At 45.6% G+C, this 23,896-nt stretch overlaps 1 protein-coding gene and 1 long non-coding RNA gene across 6 annotated transcripts in view; one reads left to right on the top strand and one right to left on the bottom strand.

Annotated features, from left to right (window-relative positions):
* MTA1 (metastasis associated 1) overlaps window positions 1–3,663 on the top strand; it is a 72,777-nt gene extending 69,114 nt beyond the window's left edge. For 3 of the 5 annotated variants that reach the window (XR_014170071.1, XM_081917816.1, XM_081917815.1), the window contains one exon: window positions 392–516. Coding sequence is in view for 4 of the 5 variants with exons in the window: in XM_081917816.1 (XP_081773942.1) it covers window positions 392–501 (110 nt within the window). In the remaining variant the exon portion in view is untranslated. Of the gene's footprint in view, window positions 1–391; window positions 544–3,049 lie in introns of those variants that run through there. The other 2 variants (XM_081917813.1, XM_081917814.1) reach the window with 1 other exon arrangement.
* LOC309373641 overlaps window positions 1–23,896 on the bottom strand; it is a 102,523-nt gene that overhangs the window by 77,488 nt on the left and 1,139 nt on the right. The window lies entirely within an intron of this gene.

Genomic DNA, 23,896 nt, shown 5'->3' with positions numbered 1-23,896 from the left:
ATGTCACATAATACTGGATGTTCCCCTGCCTCCCATCAGAGCAGGAATTTACAGCAAGAAAAGTTCTCATTTTCTGTCCATTCAAGAGATACAGTGGTATCTCTGGTTGAAACAGGATCCATTACAGAGGCCCGTTCGCAACATGAAAAGAGCGCAACCCGCAGCGACGTTGCGATTCGCCGCTTCTGCACATGCGCGTGACATCATTTTGCGCTTCCGCACGAGCGCGAAACCCGGAAGTAACCCTTTCCGGTACTTCCAGGTCGCCGCGGGACATAACCTGAAAGAACGTAACATGAAGCAAACGTAACGAGCTATGACTGTACTTGTTCCCAAAGTGGTTTCTGCAGGGACCCATAACGTTTTTGTTGTTCTTTATGTATTGCGTTAGGGACCAAGTCGAAACTTGCTGCTCAATGGGAAATCATACCAAACAAAAGTCCGGTTAATCCGTGGTGGAACCATGTTTCCAGTGAAAAGGAAGAGGATGAACTGGATTGACGCTCCTGACGATGTTTTCTACATGGCCACCGAGGAAACCAGGTAGCATGTGCACTTCAGTAAGAGTCCGTTCTGTGATTCTATTAAGAGCGATCAAATGTAATTTACAATTGGTTAATGACTGAGCTTCTGAAAAGATAGAGTAAGATTGAAATGAATCAATAGTTTCTTTTTTGAAAAAAATAGACCTAGTGAAATGGTCGTCTTCAACCAAAAGTTGAGTCCTCCTTAGCCTGCTGTGCTGAATTTACCACTTACAGGTGAAACTCGAAAAATTAGAATATCGTGGAAAAGTTCATTTATTTCAGTAATTCAACTTAAAAGGTTAAACTAATATATGAGATAGACTCATGACATGCAAAGCGAGATATGTCAAGCCTTTATTATAATTGTGATGATTATGGCGTACAGCTGATGAAAACCCCAAATTAACAATCTCAGAAATTTAGAATGTTGTGAAAAGGTGAAGTAGCTATTCAATCCATAACACCTGCCATGGGTTCCTGAGCCTTTAAATGGTCTCTCAGTCTGGTTCAGCAGGAAGCACAATCATGGGGCAGGCTGCTGACCTGACAGTTGTGCAGAAAGCCATCACTGAGACCCTCCATAAGGAGGGAAAGCCTGAAAAGGTAATTGCAGAAGAAGTTGGATGTTCCCAAAGTGCTGTAACGAAGCACATTAATGGAAAGTTAATGGAGGGTCTCAGTGATGGCTTTCTGCACAACTGTCAGGTCTGCTGCCTTCCCCATGATTGTTCTTCCTACTGAACCAGACTGAGTTCATGACAGATGGACATCCAACCTCTGCTTAGAAACCTCCAGTAAAGTTTTACGAAACATACTTTAGCAAGCAAGCAAAGTTAAATGAGAATTGGATAGTAAAACACGTGTAATATAATACATAAAACACATACCGTATTTTCGCTCCATTGGACGCACCGGACCATAGGACGCACTGGATTATAGGAGAACAGGGAAATTTCCCCCCCTTGTTCTCCCCCTCTAAAACAAGGTGCGTTCAAGGTACATTCACCAGAGCTTGTGGGGCTGGCGGTGGGGGGAAGCGCTGCTTTCCCCCACCGCCAGCCTCAAAGATCCCTGAAGCCTTTGGAGTGCAGCGCCCTGCTGCCCTGCAGAGGCTTTGCGCGCAGCCGTCCCCAAGCTAGAGCAGCAAGACGGAGCCCTCCGTCTCGTTGTTCTGGCTTGGGAACAGCCTTGCTAGCTTCTGCAGGACAGCGGGGTGAAGGCACCCCGCTGCCCTGGAGACCCTGTGCGCGCAGCCGTCCCCAAGCTAGAACAGCGAGACGGAGCGCTCCGCAGCGCTCCGTCTTCCTGTTCTGGCTTTGGGCTTAGCGGCGCAGCCTGCATTCGCTCTATAGGACGCGCACACATTTCCCCTTAATTTTTGGAGGGGAAAATGTGCGTCCTATAGAACGAAAAATACAGTAACTAAGTGGCACATGTTGTGAGGCCAGACACACAGGTTTTCATGAGTTGGGAAGCTTTTAATGCAAACTTAGCTGTATTGAACATAACAGGCTTATCCATGCTAGACAGCAGACCTTTCATTTTGTCAATGTCACTAAGAATGGCAATCGGCTCTAAGAATTTCTTTAATAATTTGCCATTGGAATTCAATACAGCTTTCAGCAGAACATTGCTGCTGAAGACAGAATTGGGATTCAAGTTGACCTTAACGGTTTGAAGAACTGAGCCCAAACTAACAAATAGAATTTCAATAGGAACATCTGTAAGGTTCTGCCCTTAGGCAGGAAGAACCAGATGCACAAATATAGAATGGGGGACATCTGGCTTGCCAGTATTACATGTGAAAAGGATCTAGGGCTTAACTGAGTTACTGATGCAGCAGCCAAAAAAGTAAATGCTATTCTAGGCTGTATCAACAGAAGTCTAGTGTCCAGCTCAAGGGAAGTAATAGCACCACTTTTCTTTTTAGGACCCAGCCTATTTTTGTGATTATAGGTTGTTTTAAACTGCTTTTAATGCTGTATTTTAAATTATTGTAACCCGCCTTAGGGTGAAAAGCGGACAATAAATTAAAATAATAATAGAACAAAGTAAACAGGATGTTTATACAGCCCCCTAACTGAACAGATGCGGGTGGGTTAAACCACAGAGCCTAGGTCTTGCCGATCAGAAGGTTGGCAGTTTGAATCCCCGTGACGGGGTGAGTTCCCGTTGCTCGGTCCCTGCTCCTGCCCACCTAGCAGTTTGAAAGCACGTCAAAGTGCAAGTAGATAAATAGGTACCGCTCCAGCGGGAAGGTAAGCGGCGTTTCCGTGCGCTGCTCTGGTTCACCAGAAGCGGCTTAGTCATGCTGGCCACATGACCCGGAAGCTGTACGCCGGCTCCCTCGGCCTATAGAGCGAGATGAGCGCCGCAACCCCAGAGTCAGTCACGACTGGACCTAATGGTCAGGGGTCCCTTTACCTTTAACTGAACATATCTTGAAGCAACTGATAAAAACAGGAAAAGAAAGTTACAAGCATCTAGTCTCGTGACACGGTTTTCTTTTCATTCTCTCCCAGGAAAATCCGGAAGTTGCTTTCTTTCTCTGAAGCAAAACAAGCTGCAAGACGGCCTTACAAGCCGATTGTCCTCTGGCCAGTAACAGGTTTACATCTACAGCAGCCTGTGAATGATGAGCCAATAATCATTGAGGACTAAAACGAACCTGACTAGCCCTTGAAACACTGATGGAGTTGCCAGAGAACTTTTCCCAACTCCCACATACTGTGCTGTAAGTTCTGTGGCCACAGAATGGGAATCCGCTGCTGATGAATGAGAAGGAACAAAACTGCGCCAAGACGGGTCCAAGACGGAAGTTGGGCCTGCTCTGGTTCTTGATGGCCACAGATGACACACACCCGCTCTTTCTCCTTTAGCAGATTTTCTTTTGCTTGTAGTTTATTCTGCTCTTTTTGTAAGCAAGTGGGAAGCAATGTAAATGTAACTTATTGGAGACACGGATATTCCGCATATTCTGTTTTTCTCTTTTCGTAAAGCAAGACCCTCCATTTTATGAGACGGTTGTGTCGTGTTCGTGTGTTTCTGTCAACAGTACCATTTTGTGTTTATTCCTTTGTAGATAAAAGTGCCAATGTGTGTCTGTTACACCTGGAAATATAGGATTTAGAAACCAGCTACAGGTTTGGTGGGCTTTTTGCTCCTGGTTCCTTTTGGTTTTAGGAAACTTGTGGCAGTTTTGCCTCTACATGGACGCATGACAGGGAGTTCCAATGGACAGTAGGAGTATTCTGCTACAAGGGCCCCCCTATGCATTTAAAGCTGTCCCTCATCCCAAGTAGGAATATTATTCTTGATCTCTCTGCGGTTTCATGTATAGCATGGGTAGGCAACCTAAGGCCCGGGTTCCAGATCCAGCACAATCGCCTTCTCAATCCAGCCCGCGGACGGTCTGGGAATCAGCGTGTTTCTACATGAGTAAACTGTGTCCTTTTATTTAAAATGCATCTCCGGGTTATTTGCTGGGCCTGCCTGGTGATTTTACATGAGTAGAATGTGTCCTTTTATTTAAAATGCATCTCTGGGTTATTTGCGGGGCCTGCCTGGTGTTTTTACATGAGTAGAATGTGTGCTTTTATTTAAAACACATCTCTGGGTTATTTGTGGGCCATAGGAATTCATTCATTTCCCCCCCCAAAATATAGTGCAGCCCCCCGCAAGATCTGAGGGACAGTGGACCGGCCCCCTGCTGAAAAAGTTTGCTGACCCCTGATGTATAGGATTGATTGCAGTCACAACAGCAGCCACACAGGGAAATCTAGGGGGATCTCTTGTCATTATGGGGTTTTTTTAGTCTATTTTGCAGGTAGGGAGTTAATTATGGAGCCTTTACTTTTAAGTTGAGAAATACAGTGGTACCTCGGGTTAAGTACTTAATTCGTTCTGGAGGTCCATACTTAACCTGAAACTGTTCTTAACCTGAAGCACCGCTTTAGCTAATGGGGCCTCCTGCTGCTGCTGTGCCGCCAGAGCACAATTTCTGTTCTTATCCTGAAGCAAAGTTCTTAACCTGAAGCACTATTTCTGGGTTAGCGGCGTATGTAACCTGAAGCGTATATAACCCGAGGTACCACTGTACCTCACTTTCTGTGTTCCAGTATTTTCCCCAGCATGGCTGCAATATAGCAGGCATTATTTAAGTGCCCTGGTTATAGGGGCCTGGTTCCCATCTTGGAGAGGTACTGCCATTCTCCAGCAATTTTGGGTTATGTTTGGAAAGTTTTCTTCCCAGCAAGAATGATACTAAGGTTTCCTCTCAGCTTGTCTTGCTGACAGGCAATATCTGGCTATATCAATTTGAATTTTACTTCAACATCTCCTTTAATTTGTGGGAGAAATGCATGCTTTCGGGCAGGGACTCATTCCATACTTGTTTGTACACTGACCCAAATCCTGGACAAAAAAGAGTTTTCTTGAGGAGAGAAGGCCTTCATCTCCAGCTGGAGCTTCCATGGCTTTGCTTCTTCCTTCTTCACCAAAGTTACCAACAACTGCTATATTTAATAGATCTGGACCTCAGTGGTTTTACATCCAGAATAAAAGGTGTTCCTCCTCCGGCATCTCTCTCCTTTGAAAGCCTGTGAACATTTCTAGTGAACTCTCTCAATGCATCATTATATGTACCAGAAAGACAGCTCTGACTTTTTTCTATAAAATTATACAAGATTAATTTAAATCTAAGCCGAATCTCACTGTGCTAGAATTTCTGCCCATGACTTGTTAAGCATCCCCGCCACATATGGAGAACATTTGCAGGAGGAGCATTTTACTTCTCACAAATAAATTGTATTACAGGAAACTTGTTGAGCCTCGTGGGCACAAAACAAAATAGATTTCAAAACGTAACATAAAATTCAGTCATACTTTAAAAGGTTTTAACATATATACATAAAGAAATACAGTGGTACCTCGCAAGATGAATGCCTCGCTAGACGAAAAACGCGCAAGGCGAAAGGGTTTTTCGTTTTTGGAGTTGCTTCGCAAGACGATTTTCCCTATGGGCTTGCTTCGCAAGATGAAGCAACTCGCGGAACAAATTAATTTCGTCTTGTGAGGCACCACTGTAAAAGAAAATCCTTAAAACACATACCCAAAATTTAAGTTGTCACAGATGTCATCAATTTTTTTAAAATTCGTGAATTATTCAGAGAAAGAACACAGACAAAACTCGGATCAGGACCAGGCCAGGATATCTGCATTTAACCAAGCAAAATGCCCTACTCACTTTACCATACTACAGTAATCTTGCTTGTCACAGACCATAATAGTTGTGTTAGGTTATTGTTTATTCTTTGTTACGTACCTTGGAAAATCAATAAAAAGAGTTTCAAAAAAGAAGACAAATTTATACTTGGAAATATTAAAACTAGAGCAAAGTCTCTTCACCTGAGCTTGTCTGTTTCCCTGGCACATTGCCCTCAACTGTCAGTTCAAATAAATCATAGATCTGCATATCAAATAAATCATAGATCAGATCTGCATATCTATACCTTCAGGTATAGGGCGGTATTTAAATTAAATATCTTCATGGTATCAACAGTTGAATACTACCATTCACTGATGAATTAATATTCTTAATGCCTCCAAAGTAATATTTATCATAATCCATGTGAGAAGAAATTCTGAATCAATTAACCACTTATTTGATTTTGTATCACAGTTATTTAAAGTTAGACTCTTCCCGTGCAAAAGAAAATAGCTCATTTTGATTCCCTTGGGATTTGGTTGCTTTAGTGAAGGGGATTTTGCTGGGTTTGGGCCTTCACAACATCTGGATATATGTCCTCCTTCATTACATCTGAAATAAGTTTTGGATGGAGGCTTGGCTTTTTTCTGAAACTGGGTTTTTCGTTCCTTTCTCAAACGAACAATGACATCAGTCAGGGTTACTTTTGCCTTTGTTACTCCAAAAAGTAGCAGACTCTCAGGACATCATCCACTTTAAAATCTGCTTGTTCCAGTTCCTCAGTAATGGCTAGGAACTCATGATTTTTAGTCTTTCTTAGACTCAAGCTTTAATTTGAATAGTTCCTTCAAGCTTGATGAGAATGTGTGCTTGTAAATACGAAAGACTGGTAAATTGTCAGTCCTCTCGGTAGCAGTATCGCAATGTTTAGCGTGGACCATCTGGGTGTCTGAAAAACTATCCAAATTAATAGACTGCTATGTCATTCTGCTGTTCCCATTTTATTAATTCTGCCCCAGCTTTTCTTCCTCAATGCAAGCTATAATGTCTCTTACTTTCATAATGGTTTCCAACCTGTTCCATTGAGTAAAATTAAGCAGTCTGCAGCTTTGAGCAGCAACAAGATTTTGGCTGTCTGTCGTAAAAAGAGACACTTCTAAAAAAATCTCCAACAAAGAAAAAAAACTTCTGCCTACTGCAGAAGAGGGAGAAAAATCTTTCTCTACTCTAAAAAAACAAGTTTTTAAATTCCTTCAACAAGCTGAAACCCTGCATAATATTCCTCACTAGAATCTCATCAAAATATTCCACATTCTGAGCCCACAACCTGTGTAGTTATTTGATTGATTAAAGAAGAATTTGCTGGGTCCCTAGATCCAAATGTAAGGCAGAATACTCTCCGGTAAGAGAGAGCCCCAGGAGAGGTGTTAAAGCATGCAGCAAAGCATTTACAGACCCTTTAAATATCCTGTTTTAATGCACTTTTAAAATTGTTCATCACTAAAGGTGAGGGGGCGTAACCTAGCTAAGTCTAGGAAAACAGCTTACTCTATGGTCTTAACCCCTTCATGCATTAACTAGAGCTACGCATGCTGAATGAGACTGAACTTCCCACATAAACTTCCTAAAAGCCAGGAACTCTGGAGACCAACACACCCTGCGTTTCTGAGACAGTTACCTTATAAATTGCAGTGTAAAGGCAGCCCAAACTCCCCAAGTATCCCATATCTCAGAAGAGCGTGCTGGACTTTCACAACACTGGTCCGAAACTTTCAATAGCATGGACTCCAGGCGTCTCGGCACAAGGGGATTCCAGAACCCAGAGGTTGGCAGACACACACACACTGCAGTGGTCAGATTAGGAAACTATATTGAAAAAAGTAGGGGGGAAGCAGGCAGAAGGTTGGAACAAGACTAAGCAATAAACCAGAGCCCTGTGGCTCTAAAACGACTAATCCTAGCCTATTCATTACAATGTAGCTGTTGGGTTTACTCATAATCAGCAAAGATGGCCAGCTCTGTCGAAAGTCTGGTCTGGATTCCAGACGCTGGGAGGGATCAATCAAGGCTCTCTACCCTTCTCTTTGGACCCTTGACCCTTATGGAGAGTGGGAGGTCAGAGCTCAAGTCCTGCCCATCTCTCAGGTATGGGGTGTGTGGATATAATATATCCAGTCTCTTTGTTTTCAAAAGAACTTTACTTTCAAAAACATAACTGAGAAGAACATATCTACAATCTCCTGCTTATTCACTTTGTTCCTTATAGAGAGCACAGGGTTTGTCCTCTTTCTGCTTCACCCTAGACAGACCATACCGCCCTCAGAAGCATCCAGGGAAACCTCTCTCGGAAGCCATTCTTCTCACATAGGCACACCCAGACGGAAGAAACAGAAAAAGCTGATAAAAACGACAGTTCCTGGAATAAGAGTCACAACAGAATGGAATGCCTCTCTCATGTGACTCAGCCAATCCCATGAGAGAGCTACTGCCAAAAGAAAAATGCCATACGATAAAATACACAGCAATTCAATAGAAGCAAACATTCCCATTTCAGGAAATTAAACTATTATCCTAAAAAGGTGGGCATTTGAAGAGCCTGTTTTGCATTTGAAGAGGAGATATGTGACTTAGAGTTGGCTTAGAGAAAGCACCTGGAGCACCTTTTTACTTACTTCACAATGTAGTACTACAGTTCTTGTTTGGCTGTTTTGGTCTGTTTGGCATATTGTATAGGCTGGTGATGGAAATCAAGATATTTGTTGAGTATTATCCTGAGGTATTTCTGGGTTGGGGGCACTCAGGAGTTACCACCCAAAGCAGGTGACTTTAACCCTAATCTTGACGCTTGACACCTAAGCCTGATCCTGACCTCTCATCCTCATAGCTTGACCACTAACCACTGTCTCATGACCCTAACCTTAACCCTGTCCCCTTGACCCTGGCCCAAACCATAAACATAAACCCTAAGCTTGTTCCTGACCTCTAAATCTAACCTGAACCCTGACCATTGAACCCTAACCTTTAACCCCTAACCCCCAGATCCTGACCCTAACATTGCAGTTGGTGTCTCAGATATTAAGCTGATGGTATAGGGGTTTCTCAACTCCAAAGTTTACTGCGTATTTATAGCTGTTTGCCTTCCTGTTTAATTTGCATAGTCCATATGACATTACCCTGAAACATCACTAGTCATGCTGCTTTATTGGGTAAATTCAAGTTTACCCAATAAAGGGAACAATGCAATAAGGTGGGGAAATCTGGGGTGACAGATTATTTCAATGTTTTGGAAGGATAGTTTATCACTATATAGTTTATCACTTTTTGCTATTCCTCTTTTCATACCTACTGCTTCCTCAGTGCTTTCATTTCTTTTTCAGCCTGCTCATAACTATTTCAGGGTCATGGATAGATAGATAGATAGATAGATAGATAGATAGATAGATAGATAGATAGATAGATAGATAGATAGATATGATAGATAGATAGATAGATAGATAGATAGATAGATAGATAGATGATAGATAGATAGATATAGAAAGATAGATGATAGAGATAGATAGATAGATAGATAGATAGATAGATAGATAGATAGATAGATAGATAGATAGATAGATGATAGATAGATGATAGATAGATGATGATAGATAGATAGATAGATAGATAGATAGATAGATAGATAGATAGATATGAGATTTCTTTAATCCCTCAGATTTGCACAAAACCAGAAAACTGCCAAGGTGTGGGGTGATTATCTATATTAATTTGCATACCGGCCTGTGCCCATAAATCTCAGCTGGGCCCCAAACATTTGTAAGAAACAAGGGGTGTTCACAGTTATCTACACACAGGACCCATTGATACTTAATTGGCTTAAAATAACGCACAAGTGAGAAAGTGGGGAGAAGCACTGGCAATGCAAGGGGACATTAGATTCTAGGAATTAGATTCTTCTTCTTCTTCTGAATTGTAAAGAAAGAAAAAGTTTTGCCATTGCAATTTGTATCTTGGGCAACAGATGGCAGTGTTGTGTTGTAAGGCTGCTGAGTTATTCTGGAGGCATTAAGTTTCCCTTTCAAATCAGTGCAGGCAGGATTTTTGGAATTGTGGTTTTTGGATCCTGATAATGTTTGAAATGCTAGCATTTTTGCATTGTACTTTTTTGAGGGGGAAAAGGATTTTTTAACTGTAATTTTTGGAAGGGTTTTTATGGGGGGGAGGGTTCGGGGTTTTGACTTTTTAAATGGCTAATATCAATTCAGTTGTTGATGAAAGCCCCAAATTGCCTAAGGTAGCCCAAGGCAATTGCAGCGCAGAAGATGGAGGTGGGGGGAGCAGCTTTGACAGACTATTAGAGCACATTAAGAAAGCAAAATCCAGTGAAGGTAAGGCCTCAAAATTCTGGGAGCAGCAGAACAAATGAGCAGTGTCTATCTATCGTCTTAGATAATATCACAGACACCACCCAAAGAAGGTGAGACAGTTGTTTAGATGTACCAAAACGTAGAAAAAGCATATGGATTCTCCAGCAAGTGTTCACATGGTATCTTTGTGAGAGATTTATACCATCTGAAGCTTGAATCTAAGATATATTGTAAGGTAAGGTAAAAAGTAAAGGACCCCAGGACAGTTAAGTTCAGTCAAAGGTATCTATGGCAGGGGTAGACAACCTAAGGCCTGGGGGCCGGATGCAGCCCAATTGCCTTCTCAGTCCAGCCTGCAGATGGTCCGGGAATCAGCGTGTTTTTACATGAGTAGAATGTGTGCATTTATTTAAAATGCCTCTCTGGGTTATTTGTGGGCCATAGGAATTCGTTCATATTTTTTTCAAAATATAGTCCAGCCCACCACAAGGTCTGAGGGACGGTGGACCTGTGTATGGCTGAAAATGGTTGCTGACCGCTGGTCTGTGGTTTGCGGCACTCATCCTGCTTTTCAGGCCAAGGGAGCCAGTGTTTGTTCACAAACACTTTTCCGGGTCATGTGGCCAGCATGACTAAATCGCTTCTGATGGAAAGCAGAGCGCACAGAAACGCTGTTTACCTTCCAGCCGCAGTGGTACCTATTTCTCTACTTGCACTGGCGTGCTTTTGAACTGCTAGGTCAGCAGGAGCTGAGACAAAGCAACGGGAGCTCACCCCGTTGTGGGGATTCGAACCGCCAACCTTCCGATCAGCAAGCCTCAGTGGTTTAGACCACAACGTCACCCGTGGGAAGGAGAGCACATTGTCCAATTAGGAACGACTCCCCACACAGGAGTTGTTCCTAACTTATCCTTTTGTTTGGTGCAAGGCAGGGCTGGCTCAAGAACTTTTGCTGCCTGAAGTGAACCAGAAATGCCCCCCTTACCTGGTATTCAGATATAGATAAAGTAAAGGTAAAGGGACCCCTGACCAGTAGGTCCGGTCGTGGCCGATTCTGGGGTTGGGGCTCATCTCACTTTACTGGTCGAGGGAGCCAGCATACAGCTTCCAGGTCATGTGGCCAGCATGACTAAGCCGCTTCTGGTGAACCAGAGCAGCGCATGGAAACACCGATTACCTTCCTGCCGGAGCGCTACCTATTTATCTACTTGCACTTTGACATGCTTTCGAACTGCTGTGTTGGCAGGAGCAGGGACCGAGCAACGGCAGCTCACCCCTTCACAGGGATTCGAACCGCCGACCTTCTGATCGGCAAGCCCTAGACTCTGTGGTTTAACCCACAGCACCACACGCGTCCTGGTTCAGATATAGATATAGGGGTTCTATTTCAGCTAGGACATTTAACAGGCCTTGCTAGACAACCCGCTGTCTGCATGCCTCTTGCCTCCTTTTAAAGCCGTTTGACCTAGCGGCCAACCCCGTTGGCCTGCACAGGATCTCCTCTGCCCGTCCCGAATGGAAGAACCCAGTGGCGTAGTGTGGGGGGTGCAGGGAGGGGGCGGCTGCTCCGGGCGCAACATCTGGGGGTTAGGGGCGCAAATCCACGGGTTAGGGGGCGCAAATCCACGGGTTAGGGGGTGCAAATTACTTGCCTTGCCCCGGGTGCTGACAACCCACGCTACGCCACTGGAAGAACCACCCCCCTGTGTCTTGAAGGATTGAGGACTAGCCACGTGGTTGGGAGTCTTGGGTTGTTAAAAGCCCAGCCCCCCTCAATCTGGTCCACCTTGAAGGGGGTCCGCCATGCCTTCTAGCAAAGTCGGCAGCATGAATCGGGGGGTGGGTGAGCTGGGCTGAGATTGCACGCAGACAGACAGGGCACAGTGCGTCTCTGATTTTTATTTTTAGGGGGGGCTTTATGACTCCACATGCATCCCTCTCCAAGTCCACAACCTCCCTCTTGCCCTTCGGCTCCTGCTCCCCTGCCTTCCTCCAGCCATCCCGTCACCAGCAAGGCTGCCTTGCCCCAGGAGCGCCATGGGGAGTTTTGTGGCCAGCTCCTCAGCTGCCAGGCTCACTGTGGGGGCTGCCCCCTGCCCCCGTGAAATATACTCGGAGTCGAGTGTGGATTTCATGCTCTTTATTCAGCTCAGAGTAGTGAGGAATGGAAGTTCCCCCGAAATGTCTCCTTTATATACATTATTTACACAATGGGCCCCACGTGATTGGCTAATTCTGGGATTCTCCTGTAGGCCAATCAGGTTGCGGATTCACTTCCACCTGGAGTTGGATTGGGTGGCTCCTGCGGACCAATCAGACTGCTGCATTCTGAATCCTATTGTTCTAGGACCAATCAGACTGCTGCATTTTGTATCCTATTCAACTCAGTACATAACACCCTGCATCCCTCTCAGCCTGGCCAGGTAGCAGCTGAGCTCAAGACAAGGAGTGCAACAGCAGTGGGGCTCCCCCTGGCTGGAGCAGAGTGACAGGTCCCAAGACCAATAATGGCTGAGCAGGCAGACTGTGATGGCCTGGGAATCGGATTCAGAGGCTGAACCGGAGGAATCCCAGCCTGCACAGGAGTCCCCGCCTCCAGGGCCGGCTGAACTGGGGCAAGGCTTTGATTCTGAAGCGCCTGCACCTGTGCCGGATCCTCAGGAGCAGGCACCAGGTGAATCCACTCTGGCTCCAGAGGTGGTTGAGGACTCCGTGCCTACAGGTGAGTCTCCCCCTGGGCCCAGTAACCCTTCAGCCTCTCCTGAACTGCAGAGGCTCAGGGCAGAGAGGCGAAGGGAACTGGTTTCTCCCAGGAGGAGTGCTCGCCTTAAGGCCAGGAGAGGCGGGTCTCCTGGGGGCCGGGACCGCCCCTGGCCTCAGAAAAGATAAAGGCCAGTCAGCCCGGTCCCAGGTTGCGGGAGCAACGTCGTTGTTGAGTGCCTGTTCCTGCCCAGACCCAAACCTGACCCTCCAGTGTTCCTGTCCCCGCCCGGCTTCCTGCTTCGGACCTCGCCCCACTCCTTGTGAACTGTTTCCAGGCTAGTGACCCAGGACCGGACTTTGACTACGCCAACGGTAACCTTCCCCCTGGGGCCAGCACACAGAGTGACAGGCCCCAAGACCAATAATGGCTGAGCAGGCAGACTGTGATGGCCTGGGAATCGGATTCAGAGGCTGAACCTGAGGAATCCCAGCCTGCACAGGAATCCCTGCCTCCAGGGCTGGGGCTTGAACCTGAAGGGCCCTCACCTGTGCCGGATCCTCAGGAGCAGACACCAGCTGAATCTGCTCTGGCTCCTGAGGTGATGGAGGACCTGCAGATGCTCCACTCTCAGCCCTGTCAGGGGAAGCTGAGGTTGCCTCTGGGTCCGGTAACCCTCCAGCCTCTCCTGAGCTGCAGAGGCTCAGGGCAGAGAGGCGGAGGGAGCTAAGTTCCTGCAGGAGGAGTGATTGCCTCCAGGCCGGGTGAGGCAAGTCACCTGTGGACTGGGACCGCCCTATGCCTTGGGGCAGATAAAAGCCAGCCAGTCCCAGGTTGCGGGAGCAACATTGTTGGTAGCCTGTTCCTGCCTGCACCCTGTCCTGCTCTTCTGCCAGAGTTCCTGACCTCACCTGACTCCCTGCCCTGGACCCCGCTTCAGCTTTGACGGACAGCCTCCATACCACACCCTCGGCCTCAGACTGGACTCGGACCACGCCTCACGGGAACCCCCTGGGACCAGGACATAGACGTGCCTGGCCCCACGCAGCCAATCTGTGCCTGGGGTGATAGGATTTCCTCAGCTGGGCCTCAACCCCTTCCTTGTGCACAGGTGTGCAAAGGAATCTCCTGTGAGAAAGCAGAGGTGTGTCAGAGTCTGTCTACTTAGCTCCACCCCAAAAAAACATTCTTGAGGGTGCAAATAATATTATAATAGAACTGTTTAACTGCTGGTTTTTATTTCTTGGGTGGGGGGCGGGATGTTTTCAAATTTTGACATAAATCCAGCAGGAGAAATTAAATAAAAAAATGAGATGTTTTGCAATGCTAGTTTAGTTTCTTCTGGTGCATTTCCTTTTGACTTTTAAATCTGGACCCGTTCTCAAAACTGAGCAACATTGAGCATCTTAACCATAATAAAAGACAGAAGTTTGTTACAACATAATTAAAAGAGATAGTAAACCGCAAATGAACCTGAACGGAAACATTGCATTCTAATAATTGCTAGATTAAAATGCCATTTCTTTGCATTAATTACCTTGTTATTCATGCCACGGTTCAGAAATATGCTTTGTATTTTTTTGTTTTTTTATTCTTCTGTTTCAGCCTTCCAATATGTAATACCAGTATTTGTTTAGCCTATATTTTATAAACTATTGCCTTAGGTAACTGACCTTATTTTCTAACATCCTCGTTTTACTTTGTAATCTTCCTGTTTATACATTTTTACTTGCATTTTAATAAAACACCAAAAGATGCTTGAACCCAGCAACTAAATTTAAAACTAATTACCATCCTGATGATTCTTTATAACAATTCAGGAGTAATTAGCTACAGTAGTGGGTAGTACTGTGAGATGCTTGGTGCTTTAGTGGGAAAGAATAATGTAATAAAAAAAGGATTTAGAGGTCCCACTCTGTACAAGATTCACATAAGGCAAATCCCACTTCTTAGTGGTCCTGTAAGCAACAGTAATTTCGCTGTTTAACAGCTATTTGTTCCCCCAGGACATATTCTTACATTATTTCCTACCTAGCCCCCCGAGATCTACAGATGAAGGGTGGTATACAACATATATAATAACAACATTTATCATTAACTCTGTTGGGAGCTGCCCGGAGTGGCTGGGGAAACCCGGCCAGATGGGCGGGGTATAAATAATAAATTATTATATTATTATAACAATAATAACAACAATAATATTTTAATTTCTAGACGAGGAGCAACTTTGGCTTTTCCCATTTGCATCATCAATAGGTTGGGATTGAGGGGTGCATGGCTGTCACATTTCCACACTGGCAATCCTTGACTGGCCTTGCAAGGCTCAGATCTGGGGAGGCTGGCATGAGGAAGGTGCAACAGTCATGCCGCTCAGGGCTTGTGCTGTTCAAGTCACGACGGGCTCTTTTCCTCTATGCACCTTCCCCATTTTTCCTACTTAAAGCTTCTTTAATAAACATCTTTAAATTGGCTACCAAAGGGACCGTTTTCCCCTCACATGGCCCTGGACCCTTTGGCTTCATGCTACAGTAAAGGTAAAGGGACCCCTGACCATTAGGTCCAGTTGTGGCCGACTCTGGGGTTGCGGCGCTCATTTCGCTTTCAGGCTGAGGGAGCTGGCGTACAGCTTCCGGGTCATGTGGCCAGCTTGACTAAGCCGCTTCTGGCGAACCAGAGCAGCGCACGGAAACGCCATTTACCTTCCCGCCGGAGTGGTACCTATTGATCTACTTGCACTTTGACGTGCTTTCGAACTGCTAGGTTGGCAGGAGCAGGGACCGAGCGACAGGAACTCACCCCGTTGCGGGGATTCGAACCGCGACCTTCTGATCGGCAAGCCCTAGGCTCTGTGGTTTAGACCACAGCACCACCCACGTCCCAGTAAAGGTAAAGGGACCCCTGACCATTAGGTCCAGTCATGGCCGACTCTGGGGTTGCAGCACTCATCTCGCTTTATTGGCCAAGGGAGTTGGCGTACAGCTTCCGGGTCATGTGACCAGCATGACTAAGCCGCTTCTGGAGAACCAGAGCAGCACATGAAAACACCGCCGGGGCGGCACTACATGTGTGTAAAAGAGATTTGACAAAGGAAATCAAGCTCCCCCAGGGAGCGCTAGGAATGGGAAGGATGCTCCCTCATCCTGAGAACTAAAATAAATCCCTTGGAGCCTTGAGAACTGCCCTCAACTCAGGGTTAGAGCAAAAGGAGGGCTGGGACAGCAAACTTCAGTTTCGGGACACCAGAGCTGTTCCTGGTCCCTGTTCCTCTTTTACAACACACACTTGGTACTTTTAGGTATTTTGGATTCACAGGCTATTCACTCTGCTCCTGCCCCATTCCTCTCCTTTTCATGATGTCTTTATGACATTTTGGGGCTACTTGCAGGTTTGGCACTGTGCGCATGTGCATGATTGCGCATTGTTCAGATGCACCTAAACTGGGAGTTGACTGTATTCAGTTTCGGAAGGCAAATAAGGGATTAAGCTGAGGAGACTGTGGTTTCGCCACAACTCTATCTGTCATAATATGTCTCCCTGTTGCTCTCATACGCCTTCATCTCAACTGAAGATGGACGTTGTGTACAATCATTCAAGGGGCAACGGGAATAGGTTCAAGCTGGCACATTTCCATGCAAAGACCAAAGTATGGCAGGTTCTTAACTGCAAGATGTGTTTTTTTGCAGATGTTGCAGCCTTGACAGTGCACTCTGAGGAAGCTCTACAGAGACTCATCAATTATTTTGCCCAAGCTTGCATGGAACTCAGCCTCACCATCAGCATAAAAAAGACCAATATCTTGGGTCAGGACACCACCAGCACCCCATGTTTCACCACTGGTGACCACATGCCTGAGGTGGTAGATGATTTTGCCTGTCTGGGCTCCACCATAACCAGCAACCTCTCCATTGATGCTGAGCTGGACAAACATATTGTTCAGGCAGGTACAGCAATGGTTCGCCTCTCTAAAAGGTTATGGAATGCTAATGACCAACACCACAATAATAATAATAATAAATTTTATTTATATCCCGCCCTCCCCAGCCGAAGCCAGGCTCAGGGTGGCTAACAACAATAAAACAGTACAAAAGTACAGCACAAACAACACTCTAAAATCATTCATTATAAAATTAATTAAATTGAAGCCACTGGCCACCATTGGGCCAGAGCTCCGCGAAGATTGCCGAGGGAGGGAGTCAGGCTGTGCCCTGGCCAAAGGCCTGGCGGAACAGCTCTGTCTTGCAGGCCCTGCGGAAAGATGTCAAGTCCCGCAGGGCCCTAGTCTCTTGTGACAGTGTGTTCCACCAGGTCGGAGCCACAGCCGAAAAAGCCCTGGCTCTAGTTGAGGCCAGCCTAACTTCTCTGTGGCCTGGGACCTTCAAGATGTTTTTATTTGAAGACCGTAAGTTTCTCTGTGGGGCATACCAGAGACGGTCCCGTAGGTACAAGGGTCCTAGGCCGTATAGGGCTTTAAAGGTTAAAACCAGCACCTTAAACCTGATCCTGTACTCCACCGGGAGCCAGTGCAGCTGGTATAGCACCGGGTGAATGTGATCTCACAGCGAAGACCCCGTAAGGAGTCTCGCTGCAGCATTCTGCACCCGCTGGAGTTTCTGGGTCAGTCTCAAGGGCAGCCCCATGTAGAACGAGTTACAATAATCCAGTCTGGAGGTGACCGTCGTGTGGATCACAGTGGCTAGGTCAGGGTGAGAGAGGTAAGGAGCCAACTGCTTAGCTTGGCGGAGATGGAAAAATGCCGCCTTTGTTATAGCTGCAATCTGCGCCTCCATGGAAAGGGAGGTGTCGAAGATTACACCCAAACTTTTAACGGACGGTGCTGGCACTAATTGCGCCCCCGCAAGAGATGGGAGTTGCCCTCCCAATCCCATATCGTCCTGTCCCAGCCAAAGGACCTCTGTCTTCGAAGGATTTAACTTCAACCTGCTCCCACGTAACCATCCAGCCACAGTTTCCAAACATCTGGTCAGTGTGTCTGGGGCCGAGTCAGGATGGTCATCCATCAACAGATAGAGTTGGGTGTCATCGGCATACTGATGGCAACCCAGCCCAAAACTCCAGACAAGCTGGGCGAGGGGGCGCATAAAGATGTTGAAAAGCATCGGGGAGAGTATCGCACCCTGAGGTACTCCACACACCAAGGAGTGGCACAATGACAATTCCCCCCCAAGTGCCACCCTCTGTCCCCGACCAGAGAGAAACGAGCGCAGCCATTGAAGGACTGTGCCGTGGATCCCCACGTCGGCAAGGCGGTGGTCTAGGAGTTCGTGATCGACCATGTCGAAAGCTGCTGACAGATCTAGAAGAATCAGCAGCCCCGACCTGCCTCGATCCAGCTGTCTACGAAGATCATCTGTTAGGGCAACCAGAGTCGTCTCGGTCCCATGACCATCGCGGAAGCCGGACTGGAATGGATCCAGAGCCGATGTTTCATCCAGAAACCCACCAAGCTGTTCAGCAACCACTCTCTCAATCACCTTACCCAGGAATGGAAGTTCTACCAAGCCTATTAATTGAACATGCTGCTTTATGGAAGTGAATTGTGGGCAACTTGTATATGCCTCAATGCGTTCCATATGTGCTGTGTCAGGAAGATTTTGGGCACTATATGACAGGACAGAGTCTCAAACAAGAAGGAAGCAGGTGGCCTGGAGAATTCTCGATGGGCTGGAGATTGCGTGAAAGGAATGGGTAAAAGTGCCATTGTGTTATGATCTTTTTAATGATTTGTTTTAAATGTCTTCTTTTACGTTATTCTTTTACACATCTATGATGAGATGCCTCTTTCTAAGGGTGGGGGGTGATGTTATGAGTTTGTGGGCTGGGACTAGATCCCCTTAAATGTGTTATGATTTAATAAAAGTTAGAATTAGTCAATGTTTGATCAAACTTTGCCAAACACAGAAACCTCCTGGATTTAGTTGACACCCACTCTTTATAGGGAAGGCATCCGAGGATGAGCTATCATAACAGACGGTGCTGCACATGTTCTTGTGGAAGAACACAATCATCTTGTGGAGCTTAGGTGGGCATCCTATCTAGTTGAGCAGTGTGAAGAGTCATTTTTGTCTGACGAGGTCAAAGGTCTTCATCAGGTCTATGAATGAAACAGACAAGGGGTGTGTCTCTGCTCTCTGCATTTCGCCTGCAGCTGGTGCAGTCAGAAAATCATGTCAACTGTTGACCTCTGGGCCCTAAAGCCACAATGTGAATTGGGATAGACCGTGTCAGCGAGTGACTGTTGAGAACTACACAGGCAAAGACTTTCCCCATGGATTCCACAGTAGTTGTTACAGTGGGGCGGTCACCTTTGTTCTTGTAGAGGGTCACAATGATGGAGTTGAGTGTGTCTTGTTGCATGGATCCTGTTTCCCAAAACTGCTAGAGGTGCTCATGAAGGGGTGTTATGAGGAAGAAACTGAGGCTGACTTTCAGTTCTTCTGTTGCGATTCTGTTCTGTCCTGGGATTTCACCACATGCCTGAGAGTTGATGGCATTGTCAAGTTAGGTAGGTACAGTACATCCAGGTCTTCTAAGACAGGCAAAGTCTGGATGCTGTGGCAAAGACCATGGTTTCCCACAAGGACTGTTCTTGATAGTGCTCTGCCCATCACTTCAACTGCTTGCTGAGGTCTATAATGATCTCTCCAGACAAGGTTTTGGGAGGTGGAGTTTTTCTGACTGTTGGTCCAAAGGCTTTCCTCATACCTTCGTACATTTTGCAAGTGCTGCCAGGGTCAGCAGCAAGTTGAATGACACAGCTTTGGCCAGTAGTCACTGGCACATCTAGCAATCTTCTGGACATCCCTTCTTTCATATGGCAGCAAGTGTCCTCTCACAAGGCGCACACCTGTAGTTCACAAGAGCTTTGTGAACTTTGCAGTGATAACAGGCTCCATGTCTTTCATGCCAGCCTCAAACCAGCTGGGGATGTGCTGCTCTCTTTTGGCCAAAGAGTTCATAGCTGTGTTGTAGGTTTCCTCTTTGAGGTGGTTCCACCTTGCTTTGACGCTGCCTCTGGGGCAGTAGAGTTTTTTTTAAATGTATTTTTATTAAAGATTTTCTTGGTTTACAAAAGTATGTGCAATCTCTCTCTCTCTCTCTCTCTCTCTCTCTCTCTCTCTCTCTCTCTCTCTCTCTCTCTCCTCCAAGTAACATTTTTTACAGATCAGTTTCATTTGTTGAGACATTAGGAAGAAGAGGGGGAAAGGGGGGGAAGATGGGTGGGGGTGGGATCAGGTGGCGATGTTTCTATTATACTTAATATATGTGGGGTTTTGTGCAGGTTCTCTGCTATTCACTTGTGTTCCTTTGGTGGTGAGAGGGGTTGGGGTTGGCCTAGGGTGTGGTTGTTTGTTTGTGACTGGCTGTGGTGGTCTTTGTTTTCATGTGTGAGTGGGGTGGGTGGGTGGGTGTTTTGGATCAGGTTAGCCATACTGATTTGTATGCTGTTGGTGGATTTTTGTCATTGTCCTGTTGGGCTGTGTATGTGATAAAGGGAAGCCATAAAGGTAAAGGTGTCTTCTTCTATTTGTCCCCGTGTCAGTTTCAATTTATTGGTTAATTTTTCTAGTAAGGCTGTTTCCCATACTATTCGGTTCCATTGGTCCATGCTTACTCCTGACAGGTCTCTCCAATGTCTGGTTATGGCGTTTCTGGCTGCTGAAAGTAGGTGGGTTATGAGTTCTTTGTGGTGTAAATTGGCATTATTGTCTTGGAAGATGTCTAGTAGGGCCAACTCTGGGGTGATTTCTAATACTTGCTTAGTTATTTTACATATTTCTCATATGGCTGTTGTCCAGAATAGTTGGATTTTGGGGCACTCCCACCACATGTGGAGGTATGTGCCTATGGAGGTGCTTCAGTAGAGTTTGTTCAACAGAATCAGAGAAAGTTCAGGTATGACTTTTCTGGCAGTGCTGATTCGAGGCTACCACTTTCTGCTTTGTGATATGGGTCCTCTTTGGCTGGAGAAGGGTCTTGCTCGCCACCAGGGAGTGATCCATGTCATAGTTGATGGCCTGTCCCTGTAGCCCTGCCTCTACCTTGCTTACTGAGGTTGTTCTGCAGCAGCTTCTGGTGAGATCTTGTGAGAGTCCCACAAGCTCTTGCCGGAAGCTGCTGCTTCTCTGGCAGCAGGGGTAGTTGGGCTGCCCTACAAGAGCATTCCTCTGTGGGATTCTGCCACCAAGGTGAAATGGTCCCTGCTTGTGATGATACTTTCTGCAGATTAGTGGGAGGCAGAAAGTTTACCTGAGAAGACTTTATTCCACCTTCTTATTCCCCGCGGCTACAGAATTGCCTGCTAGTAATGGTTTTGTCCGTGAATGTGTGTGTAAATAACAACATGGGTTATTTATACTGTAATTCCCTGGCCTTCTTGACAAGTGGATTAGGAAGGAAATGAATGAGAAATTAAGTACCTCCAAATGTCCAGCCCTTCCCCAAGCCCATGTAGGATGCTAAATGAAATTAGTCTGTTAGTTTTATACTTAGCAATTTGGCTTGGCTAAGTTCCTCAGGAAAGATAATAGTCTGATGAAGCAGGAAACTAAAAACAAAACCTGAATGTGGAAGTTCAAGTAAGCAAAATTAAATGCGGTGAAATCATTAATTTATGTACTGCTGTAACACCTGCACCCCCCGAAATAAAGACATTGGTAATTAAAGTCTCATCTCCCCAAGACAGCAGAAACCAACTAAATAAGTGACAATTTATCACTCATCCCTCCAGGTGCCCTGAATCTGCAGGGGGTGGGGTGTGGGGTGGGGAGAGCTGTGAATTAACACTGGACAGAATCTGTGCTGAGTACAAGTTACTTGTGGGTAAACAGTATAAGGTAAAAGGTAAAGGACCCCTGGATGGCTAAGTCCTGTCAAAGGTGACTCTGGGGTTGTGGCGCTCATTTCACTTTCAGGCTGAGGGAGCCAGCGTTTGTCCGCAGACAGCTTTCCGGGTCATGTGGCCAGCATGACTAAACCGCATCTGGCACAACAGGACACCATGACGGAAACCAGAGCACATGGAAATGCTATTTACCTTCTTGCCACAACGGTACCTATTTATTTACTTGGTGTGCTTTCAAACTGCTAGGTTGGCAGAAGCTGGGAGAGGGCAAGGGGAGCTCACCCTGTCACGGGGATTTGAACTGCCGACCTTCCCAAGAAGCTCAGTGGCTTAGACCACAGCATCACCTGCATCCCTGTAAACATTATAGGACGATCTTGTCCACAGGGAAGGGCACTGATGGAGAATATGGTGCTATTTTAAGTTGTATAAGGAGCCGCCTCTTTAATCCCACAAACAGCTCATTTGAACATCTCGGCAGCACGTAGCAGTTCTAGTGTGGAAGCAACTTATATGTGCCATGGTTATTATGACTTATACATATTCCTATAGATTTATGACTTCCATCAATAAAATGTCCCCCCAGGAGACAGCTGCTTTTCAGCTGAATATATCACTATTTATAGCATATCGTTGTTTACTGTTGCAATCACATTCCTACAGTAATTATTGCGGCAGGTTTCTTTTTATTCATTTTGCAGTGGAAGCCGGGAACATAATTCCAAACATGGGACAAAACACTGATGTTGATCTTCACGTTTTAGCAGTTCTCAAAGTGAGGGGAAGAGATGTACAGTGGAAGTTCAGAACTTATTGTTGCTTGCATAATGAAAGCTATAGTTCTTTGTATGTGTGTGTGTGTAAAAAGAAAGACAAAACTCAGGAAAAAGGTGGGGAAAGTAAAGCTGTTGGTGTATCAGCATGCGCTGTGCATAATGAGCAAAATTTAAATCATGACATTAAAACGTTCTCTGACAAGCTGTCAAGATTATTACTAATTATTATGAGCACACCGTGTCTAAAAGCAGCTAAGTAGTTTGCAGGCAAACATACATTCAAAACATCTCAGCAATCTGAAGAAAGGGAATGGGCGCTGTTACAGAAACACACGCAACTACTTTGATTTTGATGAATCAAAATTTATTTTGGACAAACATGCAGCTTCAAGGATCTGAGCAGACAACTTAGCAGCTCTCCTATTCTTGTAATTCTGATTGCTGTAGAGGCCCTTTTTCTAGTGCCCTATCCACTCACAGTTCTGTCTCCTTCCCCTTGTCAACCATGTACATGCTGTGGCTTTTGCTAAGACAGGATCTGCACTGATCAGTGTACGGTGTGGCAGTGCCACTTCCATTCTGTTTGAGCTTCAGCCGTCAGTATTTCTGCCTTTGGGTTAATGCTTACTATTTATCGTCCCAAGACTGCACTCGTGGGGCAATGGAGAATAAGTTGATTCTCTTGGCATGGACAGGGTCACACGATTCTGCTATTCTTTTTTTTTTCTTGGTCCATCTCGTCCGCTCTCGTGTCCAACTTGCTCAAGACCTGAATTTCTTTGCTAGTGCAACATTATGACTCACAATGTTCCACTGGTGCTACTGACCCGATTCACTTTTTGCATTGCACAGAGAGCTATGGGATCAAGGCACTGGTGATTCAAAAGGCTAGTTACCTGAAATAAATTATCTTTCTATCTCTTCACTGCCGGAATATGTAGAGCAGTTGAAGATATTAGACAACCATCGATATCAAGGCACATTACCACAGGAATAAGAGTTCACCAAAGAAAATGTGGAACTTTGTTGTTATAAGTGAATAATTCAGGTCTGCTATTTTCTTGGCGCTATACTTAGTTCCACAAACACTTGCTTGATTTTGAAAAAGGAACAATTGATTTTACAGTTAATTTAAGTATGTCTCACATCTTTCGGAATGCTTGATATAAAGTTATATTCTGGTGTGTATTAGCAGGACAGGGTATATGGCTAAGTTGTGTCTGATTATTTTTTCTGGTACAAAGAAAATGATTTTGCATGTCTAGTAGCAATTGCACCTTGTCTTCAAAAATCAAATATTCAACTTGTCCTCCCCCCCCCCCTTTTAACAGTAAATGGATGAAAACTGACGTGGGTCTTTCTGTCCTGCACCAATTCACCTTGTTTCTGACGAACAAATGCCAAAATGAAGATTAAGTAGGTCCCATTGTGCCTAGCAAGGGGTTTCCTTTTCCCTCCGGAG

Source organism: Podarcis melisellensis (genome assembly GCF_964234715.1).
Source record: "Podarcis melisellensis genome assembly, chromosome: 7".
NCBI lineage: Eukaryota > Metazoa > Chordata > Lepidosauria > Squamata > Lacertidae > Podarcis > Podarcis melisellensis.
This window is presented reverse-complemented; position numbering and strand designations above follow the sequence as displayed.